The sequence below is a fragment of the Astatotilapia calliptera genome, chromosome 18 (assembly GCF_964374335.1).
Source record: "Astatotilapia calliptera chromosome 18, fAstCal68.1, whole genome shotgun sequence".
NCBI lineage: Eukaryota > Metazoa > Chordata > Actinopteri > Cichliformes > Cichlidae > Astatotilapia > Astatotilapia calliptera.
The window spans coordinates 23480357-23504553 of NC_137439.1; the positions used below are offsets into that span (position 1 = coordinate 23480357).

General features: G+C 40.6%; 1 protein-coding gene across 1 annotated transcript in view; it reads left to right on the top strand.

Moving 5' to 3' along the window:
• The first annotated feature begins 3141 nt into the window (after positions 1 to 3141).
• The window catches only part of dnah9l (dynein, axonemal, heavy polypeptide 9 like), a 43662-nt gene continuing 22606 nt past the window's right edge, over positions 3142 to 24197 (top strand). The window contains exons 1-45 of the mRNA XM_080293297.1: positions 3142 to 3441; positions 3834 to 3977; positions 4119 to 4336; positions 5189 to 5384; positions 6187 to 6286; positions 6653 to 6864; positions 6962 to 7195; positions 7364 to 7531; positions 7985 to 8101; positions 9467 to 9591; positions 10099 to 10294; positions 10831 to 10935; positions 11042 to 11233; positions 11623 to 11823; positions 11950 to 12285; positions 12387 to 12464; positions 12550 to 12605; positions 13188 to 13410; positions 13792 to 13878; positions 14003 to 14161; positions 15337 to 15420; positions 15539 to 15697; positions 16142 to 16264; positions 16531 to 16653; positions 16906 to 17130; positions 17242 to 17460; positions 17754 to 17921; positions 18049 to 18174; positions 18267 to 18374; positions 18467 to 18598; positions 18680 to 18840; positions 19277 to 19433; positions 19552 to 19697; positions 19815 to 19931; positions 20021 to 20159; positions 20535 to 20627; positions 20764 to 20958; positions 21768 to 21845; positions 21993 to 22125; positions 22454 to 22581; positions 22746 to 22894; positions 23003 to 23153; positions 23265 to 23396; positions 23483 to 23656; positions 23772 to 23976. Coding sequence (XP_080149423.1) covers positions 3142 to 3441; positions 3834 to 3977; positions 4119 to 4336; positions 5189 to 5384; positions 6187 to 6286; positions 6653 to 6864; positions 6962 to 7195; positions 7364 to 7531; positions 7985 to 8101; positions 9467 to 9591; positions 10099 to 10294; positions 10831 to 10935; positions 11042 to 11233; positions 11623 to 11823; positions 11950 to 12285; positions 12387 to 12464; positions 12550 to 12605; positions 13188 to 13410; positions 13792 to 13878; positions 14003 to 14161; positions 15337 to 15420; positions 15539 to 15697; positions 16142 to 16264; positions 16531 to 16653; positions 16906 to 17130; positions 17242 to 17460; positions 17754 to 17921; positions 18049 to 18174; positions 18267 to 18374; positions 18467 to 18598; positions 18680 to 18840; positions 19277 to 19433; positions 19552 to 19697; positions 19815 to 19931; positions 20021 to 20159; positions 20535 to 20627; positions 20764 to 20958; positions 21768 to 21845; positions 21993 to 22125; positions 22454 to 22581; positions 22746 to 22894; positions 23003 to 23153; positions 23265 to 23396; positions 23483 to 23656; positions 23772 to 23976 — 7072 coding nt within the window. The remainder of the gene's footprint in view (positions 3442 to 3833; positions 3978 to 4118; positions 4337 to 5188; positions 5385 to 6186; positions 6287 to 6652; positions 6865 to 6961; positions 7196 to 7363; positions 7532 to 7984; positions 8102 to 9466; positions 9592 to 10098; positions 10295 to 10830; positions 10936 to 11041; positions 11234 to 11622; positions 11824 to 11949; positions 12286 to 12386; positions 12465 to 12549; positions 12606 to 13187; positions 13411 to 13791; positions 13879 to 14002; positions 14162 to 15336; positions 15421 to 15538; positions 15698 to 16141; positions 16265 to 16530; positions 16654 to 16905; positions 17131 to 17241; positions 17461 to 17753; positions 17922 to 18048; positions 18175 to 18266; positions 18375 to 18466; positions 18599 to 18679; positions 18841 to 19276; positions 19434 to 19551; positions 19698 to 19814; positions 19932 to 20020; positions 20160 to 20534; positions 20628 to 20763; positions 20959 to 21767; positions 21846 to 21992; positions 22126 to 22453; positions 22582 to 22745; positions 22895 to 23002; positions 23154 to 23264; positions 23397 to 23482; positions 23657 to 23771; positions 23977 to 24197) is intronic.

Below are 24197 nucleotides of genomic sequence, written 5' to 3' on the forward strand. Positions count from 1 at the left end.
ATATGACGAAAACACCAAAGACATTTGGAAAAAAAAACACAGGCGCGAAAGAGAGGGCAGTTTTTGAAGTGGGTTGCATTGGAGTGATGAAAGGGACAATATTGAAGTTGCAGAGTTGAGCGAGCTTGTAACATAGGGTTAGGCTGAAGAGCTCAGAAGGAGTAAGCAAAGTAACCTTGACAAGAGCAGCTACATTTCACCCAGACTTACTCTCTTTTTAGGGTCCCTGAGGTGTCAAAAGGCTGCTTAAATTAATAAAAGAAAAGGAAAAACAAAACTCTACAGTATAACAGTATACATCATTATAGAGTTTGCTGATTCTCGTAAGTAGTGCTTATGTGTGTCTTCGCTTGTGCGTGCATGTGTGTGTGTCGAAAAGAGCTGGAAGCCATGCAGAGGTATGAGACAGATGTGTGTGCCGGTCATTACTGTAATAGCTCCATTTACTTCATCTACCCTGGGAGGGACATCTGGTCAGCACCATCTGGACACACACAAACCATACATGGCAACCGCCATCCGTGATGGGGTTTCATGGGTAGCCAGCCAGCAACAGGAGGAAAGCTTCAAAATGGTCATTACATATGTGTGTATGTCTGACAGTGCACGCATTAGCCATCTCTGTCACTCTCTCAGTTTCTCTCCCAGTGACTTCCTTCTCACTGAGTTCACGTCTTCCTTTTTTCTCATCTCGAGCCTCCTCTTTCATACATTTCTCAGCCTCCCCTGAGTCCGACTGCTTCTGAAATGAATCCGTCGATTTTGCCCAGAGACTAAAATGCAAAATGAAAAAAGCCACGGTGAGTAGTACCAAAGTGCAATTGTCTGAGACTCCTACAGTGCCGAGGAGATGATGGTCATCATTTTCTAAGTGCGTGTGTTTGTGTGTATGCGCACGTGTGTGTGTGTGTGTGTGTGTGTGTGTGTGTGTGTGTGTGTGCGTGTATGCGCGTGACTGAAAGATACACAAACCTCGAGCTCATCTACATGTAATTTCCTCCTGGGTGAGGACAGGGAAAAGCGTGATGAGGACAGGAGTAGAAGGAGCGGTTGAGAAGCGAGGCAGAGAGTGAGCCCAGCTGAAGCTCAAGAACGGCAGCCTGATTGTCAAGCAACACGTAGCCATGGCAACGACAAATGGGGAGAGCAATGAAAAGAGGTACAGAAACAGTGGAGGGGAAAAAAGAAATGGGGGAGATGCTTCAGGTTAAAACTACATTGCTCAGAGATTTAAAAAGAAAAGAATTTAGCTGCTTTCTTACGCTACACTGGAGACTAATGTTACATCCACTCACAGGTGATATTTCAGTTACAGTCAAGAGCACGGAGATTAAACATTGCCTGGGGATACTTCTTCCATGTGGTCTCACCCTTCCAGTTTAGATTGCTCAGCAGTGTTCAGTAGTACACTTTAATATTTATCCCTAAGTGCGTATCTCTTTTCTGCTGTTGTGCTCTTCTACTTCTTCATCACTCCATTCTCGCTTTCATTTGTATTCTGTGTGCATACTGCCTCTCCTCATTCTCCAGCCCGCCATACACCCTTTTTTCCTCCTTTGTCTCTCCGTTGGTTCCCTCTCCCTTATTGCCCAAAGATCTCTTTTTCTGGCCTCCATCCCCTCCAACCCTGCAGAGAAGAGCTGACATTGGGCATGAGGTCAGAGAGATGGGCAGTCATGCTCCTGCTGTCAGCCAGCTCAAATGGGCTTAGATACAGTGTGTGGAGAGACCTAAGGGACACCCTCACTAGCCTTCGGCGCTGGCTTGGCATATACAGACACACACACACACACAAAACCCCTACACATTCAATCACACATACATACGTTAAAACCAACAAAAATGTCACCTTCACTTGTAACAAGGACATTCATTCAAGCTGCACATATAAAATGAGCGTGTGAAAGCCCATACATGAAAGCACACACATGGTTTTACTCACACAAACACAGTGAGACGTGGAATAACAGATTACAGAAAGGACAAATTCCTTTGGAGAGCAGTGGATTATTGGCTGTTAAAAACAGACTTTTGAAAAATAGAGATATAAACCTCCATGTGTCATATGCATGGACTGGATATATGGAATAGGCATATACCAGGAAAAAAATAAAGTAATTAAAGTAAAATATTAATTAAACTTCATTAGATCTTTTCAACTAGCCTTCTGTTCAAAGAACGCTTGTGTCATCTATTGGTGGATATTACATTGCCATAAGTAACTATAAGGTTAGCACCGCACTGAAATGTCAGACTCTCCAGTCAGCTCATTTGAAATTGGGATATGATTACATCTTTGTATTAATGTTAAACTCAGAAATTGCAGGATCTTTAAAAGGGTAATCATTGCTGTGGTATTTTAAGTAACACAGTTAGAGAAATGTCCCATTTTTCCACATTTTTACACAAATGGCATAACATATATAATAGGATGTCATGGCTAGGGTCACTTTGGATTACAGAAAGAAGGACGCTGTCAGAAGCACTGTACCAAACTGCCCCCAGGTGGCAATGATACACATTGCAAAGGTTAGATAAAGAGGACGTAAACAAAGCTGTGTACTTTGATAAATTAGTCGAATGGATATTTTTTCTCTGTATTTTGCTTTATTATTAGAATAAGAAACTCTTTAGGGAAACCTGTACAGTATGTTTTGTTTCCCTAAGACACACCTATAATATAAATTACATCATTTGAGTTTCTTAATAATATTAAGCTCATCACACATCAATATATATGCATATTTAAGGTGAAACATTACCTGCACTGGAGTAGTTGTTGCAGTTGGGCCTCCTCTGAAGGCTCAGGTTACAGGATAGGATTGCAGGGCACACAGGCTACATAAATGGCCACCTCCATTCAGGGTAATGAAGGCAGTCCGTAGTGCTTCGTCACCTGCCCATCAAGAAGTGTATCACTTTTCATACCTGGAGAAGAGAGAAGGAAAAGTTTGTTGAGTAGAAAGAGCTCATCCATGTTATGTGCTGGGAAATACCAGTTTATAGCTTCATAGGTTGTTATAGATATTTGACAAGAAGGACTGGTAAGTACATACCTGTTAGCTCACTGTTGGTGATACTCTTTTCTTATTTCACATTCCTCTACACATTGTTGTGTCCTTCCTGCCCGCTAAGAGCTTCATGGCTGAAGCCACCAGCATGAGAAGCAGCAGTGGAGGTTTAGGCAGCGGAGGGGCTGGGGGAGTGCGTGCCTCCCAGGAGCCCACTCTCAAAGCCGGGGTGGTTTTGTCAGATGAGAGAGTGGACTTCCTCCGGGAGCAGGCCTTCTATGTGCTGAGAGTGAAGACAGATAAGTGGAACCGCTTCATTGGTGCTGATGAGAACCAGAAGATTATACTGGATTTTCTGGACCACATCTGGACTAACAGGCTGCTGCTTTTCACCGGACCTGGAGGGACACTGCATGCAGGGGATGCTCAAGTAAGATAAATGCACAGAAGGACAATGATAAATGTATATGTATACAGATAAAAGTGATGAAAAATTCAGGCAACTGCTTTTATAAATGTTGTTTTCATCTCCCCACCCAGTCTTGAATAAATATTTAATAGAGCATAAACTGTTTATACTAACATCTCTGAGGTAAACATAAGAGGAACAGTTATGATACACATATTTTCACAATCTTTAGTGAATTTAGTTCCTATAAGTGACAAAAGCTGGCATACAGGTACACAGGTGTTTAACAGAAACTCCTGGGTTTGTAATCTGCACTCCATCTAATATACACATTTTTCTGAAATAAGTCGCTACTTATTTCTAGTGCTTTCAATGTTCTTGAAAGCATTCCCACTGTTTTTTCATCTGTGAAGACATCCCCGCCATGGAAGACCAAGCTGCTGTGTGTCCTAAAGAAGGGCGTGAAGAGAATTTCCCGAGAAGGATTCAGACACCAGTTCAGGCTGGGAGAAGTACCTGGATACCCAATGGAGCACCTGCCTGTTGTCATATCTGAGGTTGGGTAGTGTGTTCAGGTGTAGGATGTCTACAAGTGCACATTTTCATATATGTTGACTGTGGATGCAAAATTTTCTGGTTTACAGTTTTTCTGGTAAGTTCTGTGTACGTGTCCTTGTGTAATTTGTGTGCGTGTATAGCTACCTTATGAACACCTCTTCATACAGGTGCTGGTGTGTGTGCTATCCAACGGTCTCAACCACGAGTCCTGGCCGAGGGTGGTGTCTGATGACATCCGCAGGCACCTGGAGAAGCTGAGGAGCAAGGTGGTCACTCTGAGAGGCCGAGCCGAGGGGCGAACACTGCTGCCCCTACCCCTGTACGTGGAGAGGGCACGACCTCAGGACATTGTGCTAAGGTCGGTGGTGTCACAATACACAGACAGCCAAATTATAGCTGAGAATGTTGGGAATTTTTAAAGTGTTGCGATGGCTTTGAATGGTGTCTCCGAATTAATCGGTTATTTTTAATTATAATTTATAATTGTAAAAGTTTCATTTGCCGCCCTTTTTTCAGGATGGAAAGGGGCAGGGCATGGGGAGCATTTACCTGGTAAACAGGCTGTTTTCTGGTCAAGTTCGTCGATGAAAATGTTCCGTTTGTCAGACATATTACAAGAAAAGTGGGCGTCCTTGTGTTTTACAAGAAACAAGACAAAAGACGGGATTCAGAAAGTGAAAAAGCAGGGTCAGCTGTCATATTTGTTTTCTCCTTGAGTCAAGTTTAGACAAATTGCTGCACAGTGGCGGAATGTTTTTCTTTCATGTTAGCTAAAGTTTACCTTGAGACCTTGAGGAACTTGGAAAACGCCTTCAACACAGCATCGTCAGTTAAACAGCTAAGTCTGACAAAGTTTAAGCAGTGGAGTTAAGTCATTAGCGCAAAAGTCCTACAGTAACTCGTTTTATTTCTGATATTAGCTTAATAGTGAAGAGTGAGGGTTTACATACTTGGCTATTGTCAGACTTTTGAAGAATGTATGGAGTAAGAGGTAATTGAATAATGTAACAAGAAGTTACATTAGTACTACGCACTAGTTCTTTAAAAAGAACTAGTGCGTAAAGGCCCTGGTAAACGCTGGTTGGCATTAACAATGTCCTAGAGAAATAATATACAGTACCTCATTTGTAGCGTTCGTATTGTACGTATAGCTTCAGTAGCTCACTTCTATTTTTATCCAGACTGATTGCTCTCACTCTGTCCCTCTCAGCCACACTGGATGGCCACTGGACCGTGGCTTGTTATACTCTATAGAAACTCTGATTGTGCAGTGGTCCGGACAGATATGGAGTGTGCTGAAGAAAGACTCTGGTATGATGCTGCTTCAGGGAAACCACCCAGGCCCCAGCGTGGAGCTTCAGTTCTGGGCAGCTCAAAGGGAAAACCTGCTGGGCATCCAGTCACAAGTATGACGTTATAAAATAAGTATAAGACTCGTGTTATTCATTAGTTTAAAAAGAACAAAAAAAATGTATGTAATGTATGTTAAATGTATGTTAAATGTTTATTAAATGCGTCCAAAGTTAAATAACAGTAGAGGTATATAAAAGTCGTCCCCGTGAGCCAAAGCTCAGCCTCCAGATTGCTCTGAATAGTGAGTTTCCACTTGTTATTTTCTATTGCTGCAAGGAGCTGACATCAGCTCCTCCTGGATTTCTTTATATAGTCATCTGCTACAGGTACAGCCACCTTTAAAGTACTGACAGCACAGCTCACAAGCAATGGCAGACTTCTGGAGAATGATCATCCAGAAGGGACGTTTAAAGGGAAGGTTAAAGAGTCAGCTTGTTTCAGTCCATTTAAAGAGCTGTGAATGCTGGGGTGCTCTAGTGGAATCACAATATACAGGAAGGAAACCTGACAACTAATGAAATTTTACTTTATATTCATTGTATGCGATGCTTAATGTTGAGATGTGTCCCTGTGTCAAATGATAAATGGCCTGTATTTATATAGCGCTTTACTAGTCCCTAAGGACCCCAAAGCGCTTTACATATCCAGTCATCCACCCATTCACACACACATTCACACACTGGTGATGGCAAGCTACATTGTAGCCACAGCCACCCTGGGGCGCACTGACACCAATACAGATGAACAGAGAGGGCAGCAATGACGAAAGTTGTCAGTGTAGTACAAAACCTGTACATTTATTATACTCTTGAAATAATAAGTCAGTGCATGTTAATATGAGATCCTTGGTTCCAGATCCGCAGCTCCAAAGTGGAGCAGATCGTGGAGATCCTGAGAAGAGTCAAGAGCAGTTACTACTCCGCCTTCAAGGACGTCTGCGTCAAAGTCAATGAGGGTAGATCAGCATTACTTCTCATTCATCAAGGCTTTAATTTGTTTTGTCATCATGACATGAGTATGACAGCTCCAGCTCCCATTTAGTTTAATTTAAGAAACAGATCAAGCATAAATTTTTCTTTATGCTTACTGAACCCAGAATTTTACAGCATTGTTACCCTAACAGAACCTTTTTTTTTCTATACTTTGCCTTTTCATTGCATTTTCTGTGTCATCATGCTCACTTAACAATCATGGGAAGTGCAGATATCATGTTTACACTGGTGCTAAATAAATGTAATCAGAGATCACACCTTTTAGAGCACCATAAATGCCCCATTATGTTCACGTTATCGACTGATACTTGTGGATGTAATTATCACAGCCGTGCTGGAAGCAGAAGACATAGATCTGTATCTACGCCCTCTAAGGAGACTGATTACAAACTTGGAGGAGAAGAGTTTTCCACAGGTGGATGCGCAATTACCTCCTCTTTTTCACACGCTCTGCCTCATCTGGAGTCATTCCCAGTATTACTGCACTCCTCAGCGAATGGTGGTGCTTCTGCAGGAGTTCTGCAACCTGATCATTGAAAAGGTACAGGTGATGCATGTCTGTGCACATGTGATGAAAAGGAGACGAAGGAAGAGGAATTAAAAATTTATCTCTGTAACGACTTTGTGTCTGAATACAGGCCTTTGCCTATTTAATCCCTGAAGAGTTGTTTAAGATGGAGCTTGAGGAAGGGATGGAGAGAGTACAGATAAGCATCTCAGTTCTGCGCACCTTCAAGAAATTGTTTCACACTTACCGCGAGCAGATCCCGAAGTATTACAAACACTCACAGAGCATCAAGCTCTGGGACTTTCCAGCGAAACTTGTGTTTCAACGCTCAGATTGCATCATGGAAAGGCTTCTTATGATCGAGGTCTGTATCTTGGTTTTCCAGGAAAATTGAAAAATCAACATCTCTCACTCCTATAAAGGAGGGAGTATTTTTTTAATCAAGTAAATCTGCATGAAAATGCATATTTTTGAACTTCAGCTCCACGATATTATGCTGATCCATCACTGTCTTTTCTCATTTCACTCGTAGGAACTTTTTGCAACAGCACTGGACTTTCTGAAGCTGGAGAAAATTGAATTAGGTGGATCCAGAGGGAAAATCTTAAGTGAGATGGTCTTCAGCATGAGTGAGGAGTTTCATGACCGCTGGCGGACCCTTAGAGAGAGCAAATATGACCCCTTGGACTGCACTAATGACGTGAGAGCTACTGAGAGAGTTGCCGTTGTTTTTAATATCACGCTGCTCTTTAATTGTGGCATTGGCTGGCACAGGCAAATAATAAAAAATAACAATTATATTTTATTTTTCTGCCCAGCAGTACAATAATTGAAAGGTAGAAAAGCAGAGTAGTTGCTAAGCAACACACAAGAACAAGTGGCAGGAGTCATTATTAGTCAGCGCATCAATATTTAATTTACTGGATATTTTACAATAGTTTTCAGCGTGGCTCAGAACAGGAACTCGATCAGAAATTGATCTGTGTTATAATATATTTCTCTCAAGTATGTGTTAATCCAGTCAATACTGATTAAATGAGCTAAGGAGGAATTTTATGGAATGAAATTGTCTAATAATTTAAATTGAATCAAAGCTTTTTAATCACAAAGGCTTCTCAAAATACCCATCATTTCCCCTCTAATGCCTTCTCAGGATTTTGTGAACCACTATAGGTGTTTCTTGGAGCAGAACAAAGATTTTGACCAAAGGCTGGGAACTGTCCTCAATTTGGCCTTTCAGCACTCCAAAAACCTGAAGTCAGCCTTTAAGGTAGGCCGGTTACTCCTTTAAAAATCATTTAGTAGTTTACTTAAAGTAGCAAGTGTACGACATTTAGCAAGTTAACATAATAGCATCATTTGGTTGTTTTGGGGGATTTCAACTAGTGGTGTGTACATGTTTTGTGCCTTGAGTGTACAAAATGTCACAAAGCTGCTGTTGTTCCATCTAGCTGTTGAAGATTTTTGGCACCCTGCTTGAGAGACCCAGAATCCACCAGCTGTTTTCACCTAATTACAGTGTGCTGTTGGACATGTTTAGCCAGGAAGTAGGCCACTGCCAGTTTATACTTGATCAACACAAAGATGGGGTGAGACAGATTGAAATTATGTTCCTAATTACTCGCACACATTTGCTTCACAATACGCCACGATTCAGCTGCCGTATTTTACGCGTGTGTCTGTGTGTGTTGTGAGTGTTTTATGTGTGTATTAATTAACGGTTTGATCAAGTTTAGCAATTTAAAACACTTCATTTTTGTCTTAGCAGTGAGTTTTATAATGTCTCTGGGTACCTGGGTTTTTCCTGCATACATAATTTGATTTTCAGTTGCCCCAAAGAGATTTTAGACTGAATTTTTTTTTTAAAAATTACAAGGGTTGTAATTAAGATTACAATGCTTGGCTATTATTTTTAATTACTGAAGCACATTAGGCATTTTTTTAAATCAAATAACCAGACATCTTTGTTTAAGCACATGTGCACTTATTACATGTTTTCATTTACAGTTATTGTATGTTTATATGTTTACAATGTAGGTTGTCTGACACACAGGAAAAACAAAATGATGAGATTTCATTTGGGATTGTTCTGTGTCTTCAGTTTTTGGACCCAGCACAGTGCTGTGACACACAGGACACTGTGAGAGACATAAAGTTAACACCAGCTGGTATTCACAAAATAAATGGCACTGCTAAGAAATACATTGTGTGTGAGTGTGAGAGTGAATGAATAGTGGCATTGTAAAGCGCTTTGGGTGCCTTGAAAAGCGCTATATAAATCCAATCCATTATTATTATTATTTCCTGTATACTGGGAGCTTAATTTAAATAATATGAATATTATTAAAAATATGTAAACAGAGCCTTTGCACACTTGCATAGAAATGTAAACATCCACAGCTCACTGCTCTTACACCCAGCGAGAACAGTGTCGTTAATTACAGCGGAAACATAGTGCTGTAACAGCTGCTTCATAAATAGTTTGCATGCATTACATGTTAATTGTAGCCACAGCAGAAGATTTGAGATGACACAAATGGCACTGAGGTCCACATACTTCCGCGTGAGAGTGTTAACTCAAAGTGATTTGAAAGATTAAGCTGTCAGCCAAATGGCATGAAACCTTGTGTTTCAGCTGCAGTCAGGTTTTGCGATCCTGGGAAAGAATATGCCTCAAGTGGCCGGTAACCTCAAATGGTCGCAGGAGCTCCGAAGCCGGATTCTGACTCACAGGAGTAACCTCTGCCAGCTGCCCCACATGTAAGAACCTACCTAATAAACACAATAAGGATGATTTTAGAGTATTTTTTGGTGCAAAGCACTTGGTTATTAATCACTAAGGGTATTAAATCAATAAAATGTTACCTTCCTCAGTTGACATACATGGGTTTTGAAACCCAGCAGATCCATTGATGTTATTATTATAATTTGCAGTAACCGAAAAAAGTTTAAAAAATATATATCTTGTGTCCATTGATTATTTAAAGATTTAAAAAGAACATCAAACATTCAAGGCTTTAAGCAGTCAGCTGTAACTAATATTTCAGATTCATGTACCCTGTATTTAATCATCTGACCAACAATGTGCACCTAAAATATGTATTTTGGTTATAAACACTTTTTTTTTTGCATTTAGCATATTCATTACAAGAATTTATTTATTTTACTGTTTCTGCCAAATGTTTACAGTATACACATGACTTATACTTCACTTGCTATATAATTCTTTTCCTGCATTATCTCTTTCTTTCTCCATCTCTCTTTCAGGCCCCTGGATTGTGCAGAGGCACAAGATGTCCTCCAGAGGTGTGAACGCGTTCTTGAGGTTTTGGACCAGCATGATGAGGAGATGTTCTTAGAGTGGACCGAGGGGCTTGAAGAAATCTGTGAAACACACCTCAAGGAGCCACTGTTGGCACTGGATAGTGAAACTGGCTTCTTCCAGGTCAACTTCAGTCCTGGTGTAAGCCCAAAGACGATTGATTTTTGAACAGACTTTAAAAACAGATAAAAGATATTCCATAGAGGCAAGTAAAGGTGAAAATCTAAAAGTCACAGTCATTTTGACTGTATGAGTTCAGAAGTGAAATGACTTGTCAGACTGCTTCTTTAAGCTCTGCAGGAGAGAGATCGAGAGAAATTCAAGGTTTTGTGAAGAAAACCTGCTAGTATCAAATTGAGCTCATAGAGTGTTTTTCTCTGCTAAGTCATTATTCAAACTAGTGCCTCTGTCTGCATTTCTTTCAACTCAAGGTTAATAAAGCCACATTTTTGTCCACTAAACTCACTTTGTGAAACATTCCCCAGAAGTAGCAACAGCAGTTTGATACACAGATGAAGCATATTTTACTAGTATAATTAATCACCATGGGAGGAAACAATGGATACACATAAATATAAAATATGAGAAGGTGTTTGGTAACTGATATCTATTCCAAAATCATGTACTATAATCTATGGAAATCAGATTGTACTTTCTTTTGTTGTTACTCTCCACAGTTAGCATCTGTGCTAAGAGAAGTGAAATATCTGGGCATGCTGAAGACCCAAAACATTCCCCAAGCAGCTCTTCATCTCTATTCTAAACGAGAGAGACTACACATGGTAGGTCATTAACCCTCAAGCAGTTTTCTGGACTTGACAGCTTTCTTTAGAAAGCGTGTTTTTTAGAAATATGTTGGGGGTTTTAATGCTGCATTTTATTATGCAGTACACACAAACACTGACTTTGGTGACCCAGTGGTACAACCAGCTCCACAGCACCATCCTAGCTGTAGAGCTGGGACTGGTCAAAGATGAGATGGATGGGATGAGACGACAGCTGAATCCGGCCCTCCGGGAAGTGACATGGGCTCAGGATGACCTATGGGACTACATTCAGAGTACACGAGACCTGGCACAGGTACTGTAAATATGCAGGAAATGTTGTACTGAACTTAAAGCAAACAAAAAGATGCAAGGCAGTGCCTGCATTAATGGGTGAGTTTCCTGTACATGTGTTGGTTGACACTATTTTGCAGCATATTTAAATGATTTTGCTTTTTTAAGTAGAATAAACACTGTCTCTATCAACATTTGGGCTGATTTATTTTAAAAAAGCCAGCGGTCGCCTGTCTGCATGAAACCCCAGAATCCTCTGTGTGTGGGCCAAGCTAGTTTTCTTAATTATAGCCCTATCTCAGAGCGCTTCAACTCTACAGCAAGCACTTGAAAAACAAAAAGCAACATGATGCCGGAAACATAATTATTGCCTGTAATTGTTGCTCCTTTTTTTTTTTTTGCCATCGCCAGAGCATTTCTAGTCGTGTCCAGAAGAGCAAAGCTAATGTGGAAGCAATCCAGGCCTTGATGGGTAAATTCAGCAGCCGGGCTTTCATTACCAGAAAGAGTCGTGATTCTACTCTCCTCGTTTTCGCTGACATTGAAGAGAGTGTTTCCAAACAGCATGCTCTCATTACTAGTACAGGGGAGCAGATACACAAACTACTGCAGGTATATTCATCGTATAATCTCCATGCTGGAGAGATGCTGTGCACACATTGCAAATGTTAACACAACCGATATTCATGTGTATGTTTATTTGGTGTTTAAACTTTTCATTCAACACATAATTTTCAGGAGAACCAGTCTCTCCTCAGTGTGACGGATCTTGACAGCAGTGAGTGGCATGCCTATACTGAGTATGTTGACAGGATGATCCTGGCAGGCTTCACCAGCGCAGTACGCTGCTCTCTGCAGTACCTCATGGACAATACAGATGCAGCTCAGCGTATTACACCTCTGTTTGAAGTCCAGTTGGTTCTCAACAGCAATGAGATGACCTTTGACCCTTCATTAGACTTGAGCCACACTGGTAACTTCTATGATATTGTGGATAAGATGGTGGGCAACATTACAAGCATGGCTTCCCTCATTCCTAGAGTGGCAAATCACAAACAGCTGAGTAACTACCAGGTACCACACAGATTAGATTATAAATGCATATACATATACATACATATATTTCCATGTAAACAGACCCTTATCATAAGCAATCTTGATTTTCCATCTTGCAGGGTGACATTAATGAAATGGAGGATTTGTCAGACATGTGCCACATAATCCGCTCACGGGCACGTGCATCTGTCGCTAAGGTTAGTGACATTTTTTTATGGTCACATGTGGAAGATTATTTTATGAAGTTTACAGGCGAATAGTTGTGAAAGTGTTTATTTACAGGTCAGGGAGTACCAGGCATCATTTTCTAGCTACCGCTACCTCTGGACTGATGACAGGTCAGCTGTGTGTGGCTGTTTCTGATTTGTTTTGATTGTTAGCAAGTACAGAAATAATTTGTCTCATATGTTCACAGGTCTGAATTTATGAGACAGTTCCTACTTTATGGACATGCATTAAGTACAGAGGAAGCTGAGCTGTATGCCGACTACGAACTAAAGAAGAACCCACCCACCCTGGACAACTTTAAAGAACAAGTGTGTTCAACATTTGTGATCCATTTATGCTGTAACCTTGGTTTATTTCACTCACATTTGGAAAGCAATGCAACAATAATAACTGAATTATTCATTATTTCAGATCAATCTGTTTGAGTCACTGTATGTGCGAGTGAGCAAAATGGAGGACCGAAGGGTGTTTTGTGGTTGGCTACAGCTAGATATCAGACCCTTCAAGCACACACTGATGAATGTCATTAAAAAGTGGAGCTGGATGTTCAAAGAGCACCTTCTTAACCACGTGAACCAGAGGTCAGACACATAAAAGTCAAAATAAATAAAACTTTTTTATCATTTAAAAGACATTTTTTAAAGCCAGTCCTCTGAAACCTCACTTCATCTCCCTTCTTCTCTATTTAACAGTGTGAGGGAATTGTCCCAGTTTGTCCAGGACACAGCATGTGGCCTTTCCACCAAGGTGTCAGATGGCGATTATGCAGGCCTTGTGAAAATCATGGGGCACCTCATGGCCATACGAGACAGACAGATCAGCGACGAACAGCACTTCAAACCGCTGAAGTCTACCGCTGAACTTCTAAAGACCTACGGACAGCAGCTTCCAGAGAGTGTCTGCACACAGCTAGAAGTGTGAACCAATTCAAAAACACACATTTTTTCATTTATCATAGGCGATATGTACAGTTATCAGTGCTTCTTTCCCACACAACACAGGAGCTGCCGGAAAAGTGGAAAAGTGTCCGAAAAATTGCCTTCACGGTCAAACATGAGGTGGCACCACTACAGTCAAATGAGGTTTCAGTTATCCGCAGGAAATGTGTTCGGTTTGAGGTGAGGCTTTGTGTGATTGGGGTAGGATGTCAGTCTGGCAAAGAGCTCAATATCTGACACATAAAACCTCTTTCCTGCATTATATATATGAAACCCACACAGTGTCTGCAAAATGATAGACAGAAAGGTAGAGGCAGATATGCATTAATCCTTAATTTGCTATGATTTCATACTTTAGGTCAAACAGCATGAGTTCAGAGAACAATTTCGTTCAGAGTCAATCTTTAAAATCAGTGTGGAGGAGCCATATAAGCTTATTGATAAGGTGAGCAGGGGGCACATTTCTTTTAGTGTCTGTTAAAAGAGAAATCTTAACAGTACTTCTTTCAAATGTAGTACACAGTGTGTGATTAAAGAAAATTTAAATAACATATCAAAATTGCCTGCAGTGTAATCGAGGCGTAGCTACGATGGAGATGGAAATGAAGAAGTTGCAGGACACAGCTGATCTGTTTGAGGTCAGCTTCCCAGAATACAAGCAGCTGCGGCAGTGTCGCTCTGACATCATACTTGTCAAAGCAGTATGGGATATGGTCGTCTTTGTAAAGGTACGGTTGAACTCCAGAAAGTTGGGATGGTGTGTAATATGTAAATAAAAACAGGCAGTGATTTACAAATTTACAAATATCATTTTATTCTCTGTTGGACACAGAAAACATTTCATGTCATGAACTGAGGTGTGTGGCAGGCAGAGAGTGGACAGCTTTCTTAAATATCACAGCTTTTATTGTGCTGGCAAAAAAAACAGAAATCAAAAGCTAAATAATGTGGACAGTGATGGGGCTGTAACAAACTAACTAAAGAGACTGACAGAGACTACACACACCATGAGGGTAGACACGACAAAGAACAGAGAGAGATGCAGAGAGTATATAGACAGAAGGGAATTAAGGCAGATTGAACACACCTGTGAACACAGCTGAACAGAATCTAAATAAAGAGACACAAGAAGCAAAACTGAGACAGAGACAGGAGCTCGATGCAGGGACCAGCGCTAAACATACATGGAAACATAACTGACTGGGGAGACAAAAGGATAAAACAGAAGATTATGGGCAGAGGAAAGCATAAACATGAGGAATAGGAAGGAAGACATATTAACTTGGAACGGAGATTGGGAAACCAGGTAGAACCCAGGAAGACCAGAGAGACATGACCAGGGAGACAGAAAGCGTTGAAAACACTGAGATACTGATGACACGACATGTAGATGAGACTAGGGCAGACCAGGCACAGAAAAGGGTACTCACGTAATCAAGAACCACGAAGTAGAAATATAAATAATGACAACTCATAGGCACTAGGAAATACTGAAGTCAGGACTAATACAGAACTAAAACCCTGAAAATCTTTTAATTCAAAAAGAATGAATCGCAAAACAAAACTCAAAATAGATCACAGCAGCATTTCTGGATCATGCTCACATATGGCCTCTTCTTTGCATGACAGAGCTTTAACCTGTGTTGGTAGATGGCACAGTGAACTACACTCACAGAAAGGGATTTCCGTGTAATAAACATTATTTCAAGTTGAGGAACATTATTCTGAAAGTGTTGCATAATTTCTAAACACTTTATTTACATTTTACACACCATCCTGCCTTTTTGGAATTGGGGCTGTAAATACAAATATGCTATTTTTTTTAATACAAGGCAGGGTCTCCATAGTGAGTCACTGCATGCAAAATAATCAAATGATGCACTTAATCTCCTGCAAATCCTAGACCAGTATAGAGGATTGGACAAAGACTCCATGGAAAGAGATCAACGTTGAGCAGATGGACATGGAACTCCGGCGGTTTGCTAAAGTACAGTACAGCACTCTTCTCTGGATAGATACTTGAACTTTGATTCAGTTTAACTGTTTCATGTTTGAAACAAGAGTACCTTTTCAATAACTGTGAGTATGTCTGTTGTCTGTTGAAGGAGATGAAAATGCTGGATAAGGAGGTGCGTGTGTGGGATGTCTATATGGGTCTGGAATCAACAGTGAAAAACCTATTGACCTCTCTGAGAGCTGTCAACGAGCTGCAAAACTCAGCTGTCAGGGAGAGACACTGGCAACAGCTTATGAACACCACTGGGGTAGGGTATCTGTGCTGCTGCTGCTACACAGTCTCTCATACCATCTGCTGTGCCATTTTTCATTTTGTTTGTTTGTCTGTGTGTCAATGAGATTATCCAAAAGTTACAAGTCCAAATTTCATTAAACTTGGTGGCGGAGTGGAGAATGTGTATGAGAACAGCCCATTAAATTTTGGTCCTCATACAGTTTTTTTCTTTAAATTTGTTAGCGCTTTGGTCTTGGCAGAGGACTGCCCCAAGTGCTCTTCTTGTTCAGTAACTTTTCATCAGTTTTACTCATGGTATATTATACTTGCCACTCTGTGGGGGTTAATCCATTCGTTTGGCTGTAGTTTTCATGCAGTGAATTGTTCATTGTTCTGCAGACACTTCTCTGGATTTGATGAACCCAGTTATCTGAAATTTGATCACACCCATAGTCTGCTTTTGTTTTTAAATCTTCAGGTTAGGTTTGTGATGGGTGAGGGCACCACCTTGGGGGACCTGCTGGAATTGCAACTTCATCGTGTGGAGGATGAGGTTAAAAACATAGTAGACAAGGCCGTGAAAGAAATGGCCATTGAGAAGGTAAGACACCAGACCAACCAGTTACTGTGTGATATATCTTGTAGTAGTGGATTATTGATGGATGGAATATTTAATTACTTAAGCACTCACTAGACTTTCATCATATTCTTAGAACAGATATTTATGAGCAGATTCAGAAAGCTGAACTTACAAATAATGACACACAAATAGGAATGAGCCAATGTTAACGAACGCGTTAGCTTGTTTTTTGGTTGTCTTTAAATGACAGGCGTCTTTGTGAAGTATCTGTCTTTGGGGTTTTTTAGGTTTTGGCAGAGATAACCCAGACATGGAGCATTATGTCGCTGTCCTATGAGACTCATGCCAGCACAGGAACCCCTCTGCTCAAAGCAGATGAGAATCTGATAGAGACGCTGGAGGACAACCAGGTGTGCCTGCCTGCTGCAGAATGTGATATGCAGTTTGCTTTATTCTTTCAAATTGCAATATTAACACCCCAGCGATCCATAATATAGTTTTAGTATGAACGGCTCGGGTTTATTACTGACTCCTCAAAGACTAGTTATATAAATGCATAGGCAATGGGGAATTTAAAAAATGTTCATGCAATTTCAAGAGCAGCTCATCAGGGCTTCTTTGTACAAATTGCCATTTAAAGTTACTGCTTCATTTCTTTTCAGGTGCAGCTGCAGAATATCCTGATGAGTAAGTACATAGAGTATTTCCAGGCAGAAGTAAGTGGATGGCAGAGGAAGCTGATGGTGGCAGACCTTGTCATCTCATCTTGGATGTCTGTCCAGAGGACCTGGGCCCATCTTAACAGCATCTTCACCAACAGCCATGACATCCGCTGCCAGCTGGCCAATGATGCTGAACGCTTTCAGGGAATACACACTGACTTTCAGGTAAATCATACCTCTGCCTACATATAGTGCCATGCTTGGCTACATATTTTTAGCATGTCTTTTTGCATTTCTCCCTTTATTTCCTTTGATTTGTTTGTTTGTTTTAATCAGAGTTTAATGACTGAGGTGGTCCAGAACAGTAATGTAGTAGATGTGACCAACAAGCCTGGCTTCCTGGAGAGCCTTGAGACCTTACAGCAGAGGCTGTCTCTGTGTGAGAAGGCCCTTGCTGAGTACCTGGAGACCAAGAGACTGACATTCCCCAGATTTTATTTTGTCTCTGCCTCCGATCTACTGGAGATTGTGTCTAAGGGAACACAGCCCAGACAGGTGATAGATTACATTTTAATCATGTTTTTCTAGAAAGAATCTATAAAGAGATTGTTAGCACGTTGTGGTTATCTGTACTTTATATACCAACTATATTTCAGTGTTATGGAGTGGAAAAAGTGAAAATGGAAAAACACAATAATGAAAGGCAAAAGAAATCTTTTTTTCTTTTTGATTTGTTATCAGAGATCAGGGTCTGTTAACGTCAGAGCTTTGTTAACATCATAGCCTATAAAACCAAACTCAAAAATAGTCTGTGTGTCTTTTGAATACACATATATATTTTTTTCCAGGTGACCCGACACTTGCTGAAGCTGTTTGACAATATAGCAGATCTTCGCTTCAAGGACTCAGACCAGGCCGAAGGACGGGGGGAGGAGGGGGAGGCAGTTGCGATAGGGATGTACAGTCGAGAGGGAGAATATGTTTCGTTCTCTGAGCCCTGTGTCTGCGAAGGACAGGTACTGTGAAAACAAAATGCGGTTTCTGTTTGTGGAAGTACATCAGCACCGTTTTATTTGAAAAATATGATATTGCATGCAATTCATTTTAGAGTTTTTTTCAAACATTTTTATTTTTTTTAATCAGGCAGAGTGTTGGTTAAGTGCTTTAGAAACCACCATGCGCTGTACAGTTCGAAAGGAGATACAGGAAGCTGTAGCTGCCTATGAGGACAAACCCCGAGACCAGTGGCTGTTTGACTACCCAGCCCAGGTCTGTTCATGCAAAGTCTGTAGATTTACAATTTTAACTTTATAAACATGCAAGCTATCTGCTGTACACCTCTGTTTCCCTTCCATCAACAGGTGGGGTTGACTGGTAGTCAGGTGTGGTGGGCGACAGATGTGGGCATTGCTTTTGAGAGGGTGGAGGAAGGATTTGAGACAGCTCTCAAGGACTACAACAAGAAACAGGTACTTCCATAATGTAAGATTTTATTAGGCTGGTAAGTGATCGTAGCATCATTGTATTTGTCAGTGATGTCTGCTGAATTCTGGTTTTCTAGATCACACAGCTCAACTTGCTAATCCACATGCTGCTTGGCGATTTAACCCCTGGAGACAGACAGAAAATTATGACTGTCTGCACTATTGATGTCCATGCTCGAGATGTGGTCGCCAATCTCATTACTCAAAAGGTACTGCGACTATTAGATATTATTTCAAATGAGTTTTGCATTAGTTAGCAGACCATCCTGATGCTGTTGTATGTCTCTAAGGTGACATCAGGACAGGCATTTGCGTGGCTGTCCCAGTTACGGCATCGCTGGGATGAAGAAATGAGACACTGTTACATTAATATCTGTGACGCTCAGTTCCAGTTTAGCTATGAATACCTGGGGAATACAAACAGACTGGTTATCACTCCACTCACTGACAGGTATGTGCACATACATGTTCTCCCGTAAGCCAAACCTTTGCAAAAGTATACAGAATGCATACATTAGTAATGATTTGTATTCTAAAGGGAGAGACTTACAGTAAGGGCACGCATAATTACTAGACTTGCTTTGCAACTAAAAACAAGGCCGCTTTACTTTAGCACTAAACATCTTAATGCTACAGTCAAGCTGTGCAGAACGTAGGCACCCATGCAAAATGTAAGTGCAAAGATTGAGATAGTTGTTATTTTAGAATAAAGCACAAATACTAAAATCTTGCACATTTGCTTTTTCTATTCATAATATCCACTATACTCAAATACATTACATTGTTGCTTTAAATCTACATTATTTTCAAATGCACAACTTCATTGAATCGAAATTATCTATTACTTTCTTTCTCCTGTGATTTAAATCTCAACCGTACCATGACAGGTGTTACATAACCCTGACCCAGTCCCTCCATCTGACTATGAGTGGTGCTCCATCAGGCCCAGCTGGCACTGGCAAAACAGAGACTACTAAGGACCTTGGACGCTCCCTGGGTATCATGGTATATGTGTTCAACTGCTCTGAACAGATGGACTACAAGGTAACCTGGACTGCACAGATGTTTCTTCTAGTGCCCGTTAATGTCACATTTATTCTTTTTTTTTTATGTTGTTATTGATATTTATTCCACCATTCAGCCATAGCATCTCATCCTCCAGTCTATAGGTAACATCTATAAGGGCCTGGCTCAGACAGGAGTGTGGGGTTGCTTTGATGAATTCAACCGGATCTCGGTGGACGTTCTGTCTGTGGTAGCTGTGCAAGTCAAGACTATACAGGATGCTGTACGCAACAAAAAACAGAGGTATTATGAGGAAATAATGACATGTATGTTGTAGCATCTATACATTTGTCTACTAATCCATTCTATATATTTTCTAAGCATCCATTTAGCAGCATGCATTTGTTGCTGTGTATGTAGGTTTCATTTTCTGGGGGAGGAGATTGAGCTGAAGCCAACAGTAGGAATCTTCATCACTTTGAACCCAGGTTATGCTGGAAGAGCAGAGCTCCCAGAGAACCTCAAGGCTCTATTCAGGTCTGATATGAGACAAAGAGGAGACTTTAGCGTGCAATGAATAGCAGCTATTATATGATTATTTATTGGTTAATTTTCTAAATGCTCAGGCCCTGTGCGATGGTGATCCCAGATTTTGAACTGATCTGTGAGATCATGTTGGTGGCCGAAGGATTCATAGATGCACGGCTACTGGCACGCAAATTCATCAGTCTCTACACTCTTTGTAAAGAGCTGCTATCCAAACAAGTGCGTACATACAAACAATTTGTCTGACTATTTCTTCAGGGGGTTTTCTGATGAGCGGAGGGAAGAAGAGGAATTTAATTTTGCTGTCAATGTTCTTATACGCATCAGAAGTGTGGTCCAGCTTTTATTAAAATGCAAAGTAGTGGTGGTGCTATTCATCAGATTATGGTTTTGTGTTTAGGTGTGAAGATTAGTCACCATAATCTTCCTATTTATATTCCAGTTCCTCTGTGTGTGATGTAGTGAATATAGTAAATAATAAAAATATCAACTATTTTTGCTTATACTGTGTAGAGTACTAGCTCTCAGCTGAAACTGGCTGTTTGTGTCCTTCTATTATAACATCAACAAACACTTAAATGCTTATTTTGTCAGGATCATTATGATTGGGGTTTGCGGGCTATCAAATCAGTGCTGGTTGTGGCTGGATCTCTGAAGAGAGAGGAGCGTAGCAGACCTGAAGAACAGGTGTGTATCTCTTCGCGATCACTAATGAGGGCTGTTCTTTACACTGAAGTGTTTCAGCTCTCATGGTTGTTTCCAGAAATTTGAGGTTGTCAGAAATTGCCTCATCAAAACTGTGCGTCCAATATTGTCTCACCAGGTGTTGATGCGGGCTCTTAGAGACTTCAACCTTCCTAAGATCGTGACGAGTGATGTTCCCATCTTCCTTGGGTTGATCAGTGACCTCTTTCCACAGCTGGATGTGCCCAGGAAGAGAGACCCAAAGCTAGAAAATGCTGTTCGCCAGTCAGTCAGTGAGCTGCGTCTGCAACCAGAGGAAAATTTCATACTTAAGGTTCATCTGTGTTTTTATTATATAGTATAGTTTATTTGGCAACACCTTTCGTTAGTGGTGGTAACGGTGAACAAACGTTAATTTTAGATTTCTCAGAATTGTGGGAAAAAGAAAAACAGTTGTTATGATAAAAATGTCAAAGGATTATTTTCCTTTTTTCCATCATTCTGTGAGCAACCGTGATGTGGTTTTCATACCGTGCATGGCCTGAGTCTGCAGACAGAGCACAGTGAAGGGATCTGTTACCCCGCTGTGAAGCTGGAGGTGTGGAGTCTGTCACCTGCAGCTCTTCATCTGACAGTTCACTGTGGCTGCTCCTCGTTCCATTTTTCCCTGCAGTATTTCCGTTTTTTGCAGGGAATAAGGAAATACAGACACACAGTTCATAAAGCTTCCAATATATAAACACTAATCAGTTGCCTCCTATTGTGTTCATTCAATTAGTGATTTAATAGACAAAAATCTGTAAAATCTAATAGAAGTATTAAATTAAGTGTTAAACTGCTTCTTTTTCAGTGGCATATGAGCAATGATAGTTAAGGATGATCTGAAATCAACATGCCAGATCACTTTACAAACACATTCATAAAGTTCTGAGCTAATTTTAACTTGGGGGAAATGCATAATTCCCACAGGTCAATAGAGGAACAATATATAAAGCTTTGTGGTTTGTAACATAAACTAATTGTTAATCATTTTGGTTGTATTTTTTTATTGTAAGGTGAGACAGCTCTCTGATTGAACTTGCAGTGTTTTAGAGTATTTTTTTTTTCAGAAATCCCACTATTAATGTGATTCCATGTTTGCAGGTGACCCAGCTGGAGGAGCTGCTGGCTGTTAGACATTCTGTATTTGTAGTTGGTGGCCCGGGTACTGGAAAAAGTCAGGTTAACTTAACTAATGAACATTTTTAAAACTGTTTATGTGTTTTTGTTTTTTTTTAAATATCTGTGTGATCCAACTTCTTATACCCAAAATATGCCCAAACATATTAACTAAAACTACTTATATAAATGATCTTGTTTACTTATCAGATCTTGAAGACCCTTCATAGGACTTATGCAAACATGAAGATGAAGCCCTTATGGAATGATATTAACCCTAAAGCTGTTACCACAGATGAGCTGTTTGGATACCTGCACCCTGCTACCAGAGAGTGGAAGGATGGTGAGAAGCAGGAGGATTATACAAAGGATTTAATGTGCAATAAATGATGATCAAGAGAACCAGTTTTTCCTCCAGAATTTGGGTCGCTGTCAAGTCTGATTTATTTTGGTGCCAAGACCATAATTTATTCCAAAGCCTCCTCTCAGAAATAATTAGAAAGTTAATGCACTTTTTCTATTTCACAGCCCACTCCTGTTTAAATAGGTTTCGTGTGCAATATTTTCATTACCAGTTCATTTCACAATTTTGCATTCAATACCTTTTTTGCTGCAGTGATGGTTTAGTATGTAAAAATGGATTTACCATATGTCACTGTTTCCTTTTACAGGTCTGTTCTCCTCTACCATGAGAGAGCTGGCCTCGGTGGGCCATGATGGACCCAAATGGATTGTTCTGGATGGGGATATTGACCCTATGTGGATTGAGTCACTCAACACAGTTATGGATGACAACAAGGTAAAAGATCATCACATGTTTTTTTGTCTTTCATCCAGGAGTTTGAATATGTCTCCAAATAAGTAATCAATTTCTGCCAATGCCAGTCATTAAGTTAGTGCATACTTTATATTTTTGAACCAGTGCTTGAGCTCCACTCCTTCTGCTTTTCCCTCCACATCCAGGTTCTGACACTTGCCAGTAACGAGAGGATCGGCTTGTCCTCGTCCATGCGTCTTCTCTTTGAGATCTCTCATCTGAAGGCTGCTACTCCAGCTACAGTGTCAAGGGCAGGAATACTCTATGTCAACCCACAGGACTTGGGTTGGAGCTCGTAAGACACACACAATGCTTAAATGCACGCATAAAATCACAGTCTTCTGTTTCTTTGATTTTCTTAAGGTTATCTTGGTTAGCAGAGCTGCCTTTACTGTGTTTTCAGTTATGTGACAAGTTGGATCGACACACGGCAAGCCCAGTCAGAGCGAGCCAACCTCACTATTTTGTTTGATAAGTATGTGCCATACTGTCTGGAACAAGTTCGCTGCAACCTGAAAACCATCACACCCATTCCAGAAAACAGCATGGTGCAGGTACATGTAGGGTTTTATGGATATCAAATGCAGCCTGCAGAGCCATAATATTATATTTTTCTGTTGTTATTGTTCAGTCACATGCAGCATTTCTGTGTTTTGCTCAATCAGACATTGTGCTCGTTGTTGGACTGCTTGCTGATTGAGGACAACACTCCAGCCGATTCTCCCAGAGAACTCTATGAGATCTACTTTGTCTTTGCCTGCGTCTGGGCTTTTGGAGGCGCTCTCTTTCAAGATCATGTGTGCAGTGACTAACTGTTCCTTCTAATTGTATCAGATAATTCACATTATTATACCATATAATGACAGTGTTTTTACCTTTATAGCTCAATGACTACCGTGCTGAATTTAGCCGCTGGTGGTCCAAAGAGATGAGAGCCGTAAAGTTTCCCTCACAAGGGACAGTCTTTGACTATTTCATTGACCCTGAGACTAAAAAGTTTACTCCGTGGAGTGAGAAGATGGTGCCATTTGAGCTGGAGCCTGATATTCCGTTACAGGTATGTTATTAGACTAATGAATGCGTGTGGTTGTCTACAGCAGGCCAGAGTGTCCTGTATAATTATAACATGTTGATTTAGATCTCTCAGCACGCTCATCCACTGTCTGTTTCAGACGGTGCTTGTCCACACTCCAGAGACCATCTGTCTCACCTACTTCATGGACCTTCTGCTTCAGAGAGGCAAACCTATCATGTTAGTGGGCAATGCAGGAGTGGGAAAAACTATTCTGGTGTCTGATAAAGTCGCTAAGCTGAAGGAGGATTACATAGTAGCAAAAGTTCCCTTCAACTACTACACTACATCTGCCATGCTGCAGCGTAAGAGTCTCTGAAATGAGCATACACAAACAGATTTTTTCACATGTGTATTTTTTATTAATTTAACAAATTGTATAATACATATAATAATCTAATAATTAGGGAAATATAATAAGACAAATCGAATAATCTGAAAAAAGGCTTCTAATGAGATATGTGTGCTTCCTGTCTATGCATTATGTTATTGTGGTAGTACTGTATCTAATTGTGTTTGCCTATTC